The 10,300-nt window shown below is 36.4% G+C and overlaps 1 protein-coding gene across 1 annotated transcript; it reads left to right on the forward strand.

Moving 5' to 3' along the window:
- The first annotated feature begins 571 nt into the window (after positions 1–571).
- On the forward strand, positions 572–1,329 carry LOC110199230 (interferon tau-2-like). Its single transcript, XM_020973971.2, has one exon. The coding sequence runs from the start codon at positions 775–777 to the stop codon at positions 1,324–1,326; it is 552 nt and encodes a 183-aa protein (XP_020829630.1). The 5' UTR covers positions 572–774; the 3' UTR covers positions 1,327–1,329.
- The last annotated feature ends 8,971 nt before the right edge of the window (positions 1,330–10,300 follow it).

Consider the following 10,300-nt stretch of genomic DNA (forward strand, 5'->3'; position numbering starts at 1 on the left):
GAGTGTGATTCATGATTGAAAAGAGTTCCTTTCGTCCCTCCTCTTTAAGAGAAGACTTGGTTTCAGTTGCACAAGTATATGAGTGCTATTTATCATAAAAAAGAGTTCTTTTTTCCCCTCCTCTTTAAGAGAAGACTTGGTTTCAGTTGCACAAATATAAGAGTCATATGAGTATGAATTATTACAAAGAAGAGTTCCTTTTGTCTCTCCCCTTACATAGAAGATGTGGTTTCCTTTGCACAAATATAAAGGTGTTATGTGTCCTAATATGTTTGAGTTTGATTTATGAGTACAAAGTGTTTCTACTTTGCATCCTCTTTAAGAGTAGATGCAGTTTCAGTTCCACAAATATGTCAAATATATTTTCTTAAAACTTTAGTGTTTCCTTACAAGTACAAATGCTTCTTTTCTGCATCCTCTTTAAGAAGATATATAATTTCAGTTGCACAAATATATGTTGAATGTGTTCATAAAATTTCAGCCTTCTTTCATGATTATGAAGAGCTTAATATATGCATAATCTTCAAGAGTCTAAGTGGTTTCCATTCCACAAATGTAAGAATGAGGGACTTCTGGGATATTTATCACCAACACAAAACCCCAAAACTTTTTTTAAATAGAGTACAAATGAAGAGAAATCCCATTATGAGGATGAAAATTACACTCAACAGAATACAGGGGTGGTTGGCCTAGAGTCCAGATAACACAAGAGACTGGGATAGAGGTTCACTGGTCTCCCAGCTCAGCCAGCTCCAAACTATCCTCAGCATTACCATGCGCTCCTGGACCATATTGCCAGTTGCCCTGATACTGTTCTGCTCCACCACCCTCTGCTCCCTGGGCGGTGACCTGACTCAGGGCCTACAGAAAGACTTCTCACTTCTGAACCAAATGAGCACATTCTCCCTGGTGCCATGTTGGAAGGACAGGACCAGATTCAACTTCCCAAAGGAAGCCATGGAAGGCAGCCAGCTCCAGAAGGAAAATAGCACATCCATTATTCATGAGATACTACAGCAGATCTTCACCATCTTCAGCCTGAATGCCACTCCTGAAACTTGGAATCAGACCCACCTCAAGCACCTGCTCAATGGACTGCATCAGCAGCTGGAGCAGCTGGAGAGGTGTCTTGGGCAGGATATGGAGTGGGAAGAGCCTTCCTTAGGAAGTGAGAACCTCAGGCTGTCCTTGAAGAGCTACTTCCAAGGAATAAGCCAGTACTTGCAAGGCAAAGAGTACAGCCACTGTGCCTGGGAGATTGTGAGAGTAGAGATCAGGAAGATCTTTCTGTTCATGAACAAACTCACAAGAAATCTCAGGGATTGAAGAAGAAAAAACAGACTTTCAGTTCTTCAATTATATGGCTGCTTCCTAAAATTAAGAAATCATTAGCAAGAATTCTTTCTATGTCAATTGAAAATCATCTGTATTCCTTGAATGATTATTTTTTTAATTTTTAGGCAATTGGGGTTAAGTGACTTGCCCAGGGTCACACAGGTAGTAAGCGTCAAGTGTTTGGTCTGAGGCTGGATTTGAACACAGGTGCTCCTGACTTCAGGGCTGGTGCTCTATACATGGCGCCGCATAGCTGCTCCCCCCCCCCGCCCCATCAATGATTTTAAAATAATATAAGTTGCCATTCCTCTATTGGAAGGGGCTTTGAATACAGAGAATCGTCATCTATGTTTTATAACTGAACATTTTAAACTTTCCATCCTTCTATTTATCTATTTATTTGTGCTTTTTTTTAATCTTGTTTACATTTATTGTTCATAGAACGGACACTTTTGTACTATTTATATCGAGCCCATTGTTAATTGTTATATTTCCACTATAAAATACATTATTTTAAATAACTGCTTTACTAACAAAACTATTTTTTAAATGAACCTCATGTGAAAAGGCTGATTTAATGATCTTTTAGATTTCAAAGAAGACTGATTGCAAGAACGCAATTCAACAACCATCTACCAAAACACTTAAGTTCGAGGCACTGTGCGACTCAATGGATATATATACACCAGCAAGATTACATGGTCACTGTGCCCTCAGATGACTTACAGTCTAAAGGAGAGATACCACCAGTGTCCAAATACATGTGTCCAAAGGCAAGATATAACAGAGACAAAGCTGTGGAGCTATGAAATGATATGACAGTTCTGGAAAGGAAATTATAATTAGAGAAATAAAGTGACTAAAATTTCCATACCCTTTTGCTGAGAAATTCCATTATTAAGTTTTTACCCTAAGGAAGTCATTGATAAAAAGAAAGTCTCCAGTTAAGCTAAAATATTTATAGGGTTACTTTTTGTGGTAGCAAATAGGAAAAGAAGTAGATGGTCACTGACTGAGGAATGGCTAAACCAGGGCATTGGCTATATTGCAGTGAGTGACATTCCCAGTACTGCCTGAGCTCTATTAAAAATGTAATTGAGAAATATTTAACAAATTTTTGGTTTTGATTTTTTTTTAACAAAATTTTTAAAAATACAATAGAACATGGATAATGTCAATATGTGATTTTCTATATCAATATGTGGCCTGCAGAGATCTTTAAGTACAGAGTTAGATGGCACAATGGATAAACTTGGAAGACCTTAAAATCTGGACACAGGCACTTACTAGGTAGGGGACCATGGGCAAGTCCTTTCAGTTCTTTGTTCCTCACCAGCAAAATTGAGAAAATAATGGCACCTACCCGACAGGGCTATTGTTGTGAGAATCAAATTAGATGAAATATGTAAAATGTTATATAATGGCAGCTATCATTACTAGTATTAATTGTTATCATTATTATTAGATGACTCCCACATTGAATTTCCCATAGTGCAGTATTTAAAGGGTCAAATACACAAATATTAAAATAAATGAAAAAAGTGTAGATGAATAGTGAATACAAAAGTAGCTTAGGTATTTATAATCATGAATGAAAGAATAAAGATTGCAGGCAATGGTTGTGATGTAGTGTAAGAGAGGAGATAATCCCACATTTCACATGATTCATGCAAACACCCTTTTAGGTCCTCACAGGTAGAGGAATTGCCATTTTTCATTTGATTGACTTTCAGCTGTGCCATTTTCTGTTCAGGGACAATTCTTTTAACTCAGCCCTATGTTCTCATTCATGAATTAGGGAGAGAGAGCTGTCAAACATTAATTAAGGGATGAAGCATCATATCTTTTCACTGTGATCCATTGATGGAAACTTGCCCCATGTCTATTCTCACTCTTTTCTGGCCTTTTTAGGTAGGTTTTGGTAAGAGGAGAAAAGGAGCAGAGGAAGGAAAAAAATAATGTTTACTGCTCTTTAACATTAAGAGATTCTCTTTTCTCATTTGAGCTTAGAGACCTTGGTGTAATGGAATCACTGGATTGGGTACCAAGAGACCTGATCCTAGTGTTGGCTTTATCACTGATTAGATGGCTCAAGGAAACTTACCTGGCCCTCTTTGCTTCAGTTTCCTCATCTTCAGGCTGAGGAGACTAGATCTGGCAAATTTCAAAGTCTCTTCCATCTAGAAAGGTTTTGGTGTCTGAATTTGATAGACGTATTTTATGAGGATGTTTGCTTCACTGCAATCATTACATATATCCACATATCTTTTCTCTGGAGCCCACATTTTCACCTGGAGCTTTCCTCTGCAAGTAGGGAGAAGTCACAGTTTTTCTCATGGTTTCTTCAATGCCTATCAAAGACAATAATGGAAGGTAACACTTTGATTTACTTTCAAGTGATTACATTTTTTTGTAATCAGCACCTGGGCTTTTCACTTGCTCATAATGGGACAAAGTTGGACTTCTGTCCTTGCAGCCATTTCTGTCTCTTCTTGTGGTTGTTCACATAATGAAAATATGATAACTATTGATAACTTCAAAGTGATCAATTCTTTTACTGAAAATCTTTTCTTCTATAACCAATAACCTGCAAGAGTTATGTGTGTTTATCATAAAAAAAAGCATCCATTTTCCAAGTAATTTCCTCATTCTCTCAAGTGATAAATCTATAATTAGGCCAATCCTGTCCAGTAACAAATATGGTCAATGTTGAGTTGATATTAATTCCACAATATATGATACATGCTACATGATTGCTCTGCCTAGTACTCTGTTTCTGTCTCTCTTTCTATTTGTTGCTGTTGTTCCAACTCTTCATGTCCAACTCTTTGCGACCCTATGTGGAGTTTTCTTGGCAAAGATACTGGAGTGGTTTGACATTCCTTCTCTAGCTCACTTTAGAGAGGAGAAAACTGAGTCAAACAGGATTGTTCAGAGTCACACAGCTAGAAAGTGTTTGAGGTCAGACCCGAATTGAGGAAGATGAGTCTTCCTGACTCCAGGCATCACCTAACTGCTATCTCTCTCTCTCTCTCACTCTTTCACCCTGTCCATCCTTAGAAGTCTTTTGCTTCTGACTACTGTCTCCCCCTCCTATCAGCTCTCCTTTCTATCAGCCCTCCTCCTTCTCTTATCCCCTTTTCCTCCTATTTTCCTATAGGGTAATATCAATTGCTATACCTAGCTTAGTGCATAGGGTGTTCCCTCTTTGAGCCAGTTCCAATGAGAATAAGTTCAAGTGCTTCCCTGCCCCCAATTACTCCAAGATGCTCCTCCACTATAAAAGCTGTTTTGCACCTCTTTTATGTGAGATAATTTACCTCATTCTACATTTCCCTTTACCCTTCTCTCAGTGCATTTTTCTTTCTCACCCCTTAATTTTTAATTTTTTTAGACAGTATCCCATCATATTCAACTCACACCCATGTCTTCTGTCTAATGCATAGATAATGAGAAAGTTTTTAGGAGCTACACTTATCTTCTTCTCGTATAGGAATGTAAACAGTTTAACTTTGTTAAATCCCTTATGACTTCTCTTTCCTTTTTACCTTTTTATGCTTCCTTTAAGACTTGTATTTGAAAGTTAACTTTTTTATTCAGCTCTGGTCTTTTCATCAGCAACACTTCAAAGTCCTCTCTTTCATTAAATGTCCAACTTTCCCTTGAAGCATTATGTTCACTTTTGCTTGGTAGGTGAATCTTGGTTGTAATCCTAGCTACTTTGCCCTCTGGAATATTGTGCTCCAAGCACTCTAATCTTTTAATGTAGAAACTGTCAAAGCTTGTGTCCCTGACTGTGACTCCATGATATTTGAATTGTTTCTTTCTGGCTGCTTGCAATATTTGCTCTTTGACCACATGTGGTTTTGAGTGTTTTTTAAATAATTAAGCTATTTATTTTCTTCATGGTGAACTATTCTTATATTAGCTTTAAATCCAGTTTGCTCACTTTTTTTTTCACAAATTGCTATGTTCTATTTGTCAGGATTTTATTTTTAAACATTTAATTAAATATTCTTAGTGATATCAGTCTATATTTTGTCTTTTATTTATTATTACTTATTTCAGTCTATAGTTCTCATCTTTCATTTATCATTACTCATTATAAACATTAAAACTGTATTTTGTCTCCAAAGAGGATTTCAAAGAGTCTTTCTCAATTTTTGAGGATAATTAGAGTAGCACAGGTATTAATTGCTCTTTAAGAGACTGATAAAATTCTCCTATAATTTGGTAAAGAATAGTGTGGGGTTTTTTTTAGTTGTTCATTTATATATATTTGAAGTCATTTTATTCAGACTTAATTATTTAAGATTCCCATTTGCTACTTAAAAAAAACTTGGGGTATCACATTTTTGTACATGATCCCATATTTCTTTTGAATTCTAAGCTTTGTTGGCATATAATTTGGTACAGTAAGATCTGAAAATCATTTTGTATGTTTTTTTTATTTTTATGATTTTATGGTCTCTTATCGGTTCATTTCCCCACACTTGTCTTTTTAAATAAGTTGGTTAAAGGTATATAGTTTTGATGAGTTTTTTTCCAATAAACCAGCATTTGGTTCTATTTATCAATTCTATAGACTTTTAAGATATAATTGATCTATTTCTTCTTAGATTTCCTTTGCTGAGCTGTTTGGTTTTCTTTGTTGTCTTTTCTTTTAAAAAAAATACTATTTGTACAGTTCATTGATGCTCATAATATTTTATAAGTATTTTTGGAATATAATTTTTCCTCTGAGCACTCCTTTACAGGAAATAAAGAAATGCTGAGGTGTTATCTCATCATTTTCACTGTCTTTCATAAGTTGGTTAACTGTTTTGTTAATTTGTTCTTTGACATACTTGTTTAGAATTAGGTAATTAAGTTTCCATATGGGTCTATAGCTTCCTTTTTGTGCTCCCTTAATTCATTTCCACTTCTGTTGAATAAAACTATTGAGTTTCTTTTATGTACACTTTTTAAAAACAATTTTTGGGTAGGCAAATGGGTTAAGTTCCTTGGGCAGAGTCACACAGCTAGTAAGTGTCAAATATCTGAGACAGGATTTTGAACTCAGGTCTTCCTGACGCCAGGGCCAGTGCTCTATGCACTGCACCACCTAGCTGCCCCAACTGCATACTCTTTAAGAGTATATGTGGTTTCAGTTCCACAAATACATGTTGCATATGTATTCCTAAAATGTTTGAGTTTGTTTTATTATAAAAAGAATTCGTTTGGACATTCTATTTAAGGACACATGGTTAGTTTCCCAAATATAAGTCGATATGTTTTCTTAAAATGTCTGAGTTTCATTTAGAGTACAGAGTTTCCTTGTGCATCCTCTTTAAGAGTAAACACTGTTTCAGTCCACAAATATAAGTTGAATGTGTTTTGTTAAAACTTTGAGTTTGATTTATGAGTTCAAAGAGTTTCTTTTGTGCGTCCTCTTTAAGAGTAGACACAGTTTCAGGTCCACAAATATAAGGGGAGTATGTGTTCAAGTTTTGTTTATGATTGCAAAAAGTTTCCTTTTTGCATACTTTTTAAGAGTAGACATGATTTCAGTTCCACAAGTATGTCCGGTATATGTTTCTAGAAGGTTTGACTTTCAGTTATGAATACAAAGAGTTTCTTTTCTGCATCCTTTTTAAGAGCAGACATGGTTTCAGTTGCACAAATATACATTGAATATGTTTTGTTGCAACTTTTGAATTTGATCTATGATTACAAAAAGTTTCTTTTGTTCCTTCTCTTTAAGAGTAGACATAGATTCAGTTCCACAAATATACATTGAATATGTTTTGTTAGAACAATTGAGTTGATTTATGATTAGAAAGAGTTTCTTTCTGCATCCTTTTTAAGAGCAGACATGGTTTCAGTTGCACAAATATACATTGAATATGTTTTGTTGCAACTTTTGAATTTGATCTATGATTACAAAAAGTTTCTTTTGTTCCTTCTCTTTAAGAGTAGACATAGATTCAGTTCCACAAATATACATTGAATATGTTTTGTTAGAACAATTGAGTTTGATTTATGATTAGAAAGAGTTTCTTTTGTGCTTCCTTTTTAAGAGTAGACTTTGTTGGTTGCACAAATATAAGGGTGCTGGTGGAGCCAAGATGGCGAGTGAAAGCAGTGACTTGCTTGAGCTCTCCCCCAAACCCCTCCAAATACTCATAAAAAATGGCTCTAAACAAATTCTGAAGCAGCAGAACCCACAAAAAGACAGAGTGAAAAAATTTCCAGCCCAAGACAACCTGGATGATTGATCAGAAAGGTGTATCGTGCGGGCTGGGAGTGCACGCAGCGAGCGTGGGCATGCAGGCCACAGCAAACCTGGAGCAGGCCTCAGAGGACTGAATTGCGGGCAGCTGTGGAGGTTTCCAGACTCCTCAATCCACAAATGCCAAAGACAACTTAGAAGGTCAGTGGGAAAAGTCTGTTTCTGTGGTGCTCAGAGAGGAAGGCAGGGTCTCAGCTCCATTCCCCAAGAGCATGGCCCGGGGGGGCAGCTGCTTCCCGAGCTTCTGGCCCACAGACTGAGGGGGAATCCAGTGGCTGATCAGAGAGGGATTGCAGGGATCTCTTTGCCAGTGCTGAGGCAGGAATCTCTTGCTTTGCCCGTGTTTGGATCTGGGTCACAGTTCTGGGCAGCAGTGCTGGGGTGAGGAGGAGCACTGGCATGGTGGAGCCTGTAGTGGCTGTGGAGAGGAACCCCTCCTCACAGTTACAGGACAGAAAGGAATACTTGTGGTCACAGGCCAGGAAAGGAGTAAACACCTCACCCCTTATCATACCACCTTGGAAGAACTGAAAATTTACAGGTCCCTACAAGTATCTCTGAAAACAGCTACACAAACCCCTGAAGCTTGGGACAGTACACTCTCCACATTGGAAGCAGACTCTTACCTTAACAAAGAGTTTAAAACTCAAGTAATTGGCTGGGATCATGAGCAAGCAGCACAAAAAGAGTCAGACTATATTATCTTACTTTGGTGAAAAGAAGATCAAAATATACAACCAGAAGAAGACAACAAAGTCAAAGCTCCTACATCCAAAGCCTCCAAGAAAAATATGAATCAGTCCCAGGCCTTGGAAGAGCTCAAAAGGGATTTTGAGAAGCAAGTAAGGGAAGTAGAGGAAAAACTGGGAAGAGAAATGAGAGTGACGCAAGAAAATCATGAAAAACAAGTCAACAGCTTGCTAAAGGAGACCCAAAAAAATACTGAAGAAAATAACACCTTAAAAAAGCCTAACCCAAATGGCAAAAGAGGTAAAAAGCCAATGAGGAGAAAATGCCCTAAAAAGAAAATTGGCCAAATGGAAAAGGAAGTCCAAAAGATTACTGAAGAAAATACTTCCTTAAAAATTAGAATAGAGCAATTGGAAGAGTGACTTTATGAGAAATCAAGACACTGTAAAACAAATCCAAAAGAATGAAAAATTAGAAAACAATGTGAAATATCTCATTGGAAAAACAACTGACCTGGAAAATAGATCCAGGAGAGAGAATTTAAAAATTATTGGACTATCTGAAAGCCATGATCAAAAAAAGAGCCTAGACATCATCTTTCAAGAAATTATCAAGGAAAACTGCCCTGATATTTTAGATCCAGAGGGCAAAATAGAAATTGAAAGAATCCACAGATCTCCTCCTGAAAGAGATCCCAAAGGAAAACTCCTAGGAATATTGTAGCCAAATTCCAGAGTTCCCAGGTCAAGGAGAAAATATTACAAGCTGCCAGAAGGAAACAATTCAAGTACTGTGGAAACACAATCAGGATAACACAAGATTTAGCAGCTTCTACATTAAAGGACGCAGGGCATGGAATATAATATTCTGGAGGGCAAAGGAGATAGGATTACAACCAAGAATCACCTACCCAGCAAAACTGAGTATAATCCTTCAGGGGAAAAAATGGTCATTCAGTGAAATAGAGGACTTTCAAGCATTCCTGATGAAAAGACCAGAGCTAAAGAAAATTTGACTTTCAAATACAGGACTCCAGTGGAACATGAAGAGGTAATCGAGTTAAGTGATTTGCCCAGGGTCACACAGCTAGACCTGCTGGGACTATCGTTCAACAGAGCAGCTCAAAGAAGGTAGAAAACAAAGCCATGTGATTTGTGTGGGAATGTGCTTTGCAGATGGGTTATTCAGATCATGCATTATCTACAGCTTTGCTGATTTTCTATTCAGACAATGCATGGAGAAGATGTGGCCAAAGTCCATGGCTCTTTAGTGACTTCCATGTATCTAATATTTGTTGAGTAGGTGATTGCTAAAAAAGTTATTTAAAATTTTAACAAATCATGTGATACCCAAATTTCTGGCAACTTTATTCTACGTACAGAATACTTAAATTACATCTAAGTGTAACACCTACTCTACCCTTTAAAAATACATGATAAAAATAAAATTGAGAAAGTGATTAAAAAAAACCAAATATAAGGGTGCTATCTGTCCTAAAATGTTTGAGTTTGATTTATGAGTACAAAGAGTTTCTACTTTGCCTCCTCTTTAAGAGCAGATGTGGTTTCAGTTCCATAAATATATGGCAATATGTATTACCTAAAACTTTAGGTTTGATTTATGAGTACAAATAGTTTCTTTTGTCTCTCCTCTTTAAGGGTAGATTTGGTTTTAGTTACACCAATATAACTAGAATGTTTTTTTCTTAAAATATTTTAGTTTGATTTATGAGTACAAAGAAATTCTTTTAGGTACAATTTTTCAGTTCCACAAATAAGTCAATTAAGTTTTCTAAAATGTTGCATTTTCATTTATGAGTACTAATAATTTCTTTTATGTATAATCCTTAATAGTAGACATGGTTTCAGTTTCACAAATATAAGTATGTGTGCCTAAATGTTTGAGTTTCATTTCTGAGTTTAAAGAGTTTTTTTGTGCCTCCTCTTTAAGAATAGACACGGTTTCAGTTCACAAATTAAGTAGAATATGTGTTCCTAAAAGTTT

This window comes from Phascolarctos cinereus, unplaced genomic scaffold, assembly GCF_003287225.1.
Source record: "Phascolarctos cinereus isolate Bilbo 61053 unplaced genomic scaffold, phaCin_HiC Scaffold_4;HRSCAF=312, whole genome shotgun sequence".
NCBI classification, from domain to species: domain Eukaryota; kingdom Metazoa; phylum Chordata; class Mammalia; order Diprotodontia; family Phascolarctidae; genus Phascolarctos; species Phascolarctos cinereus.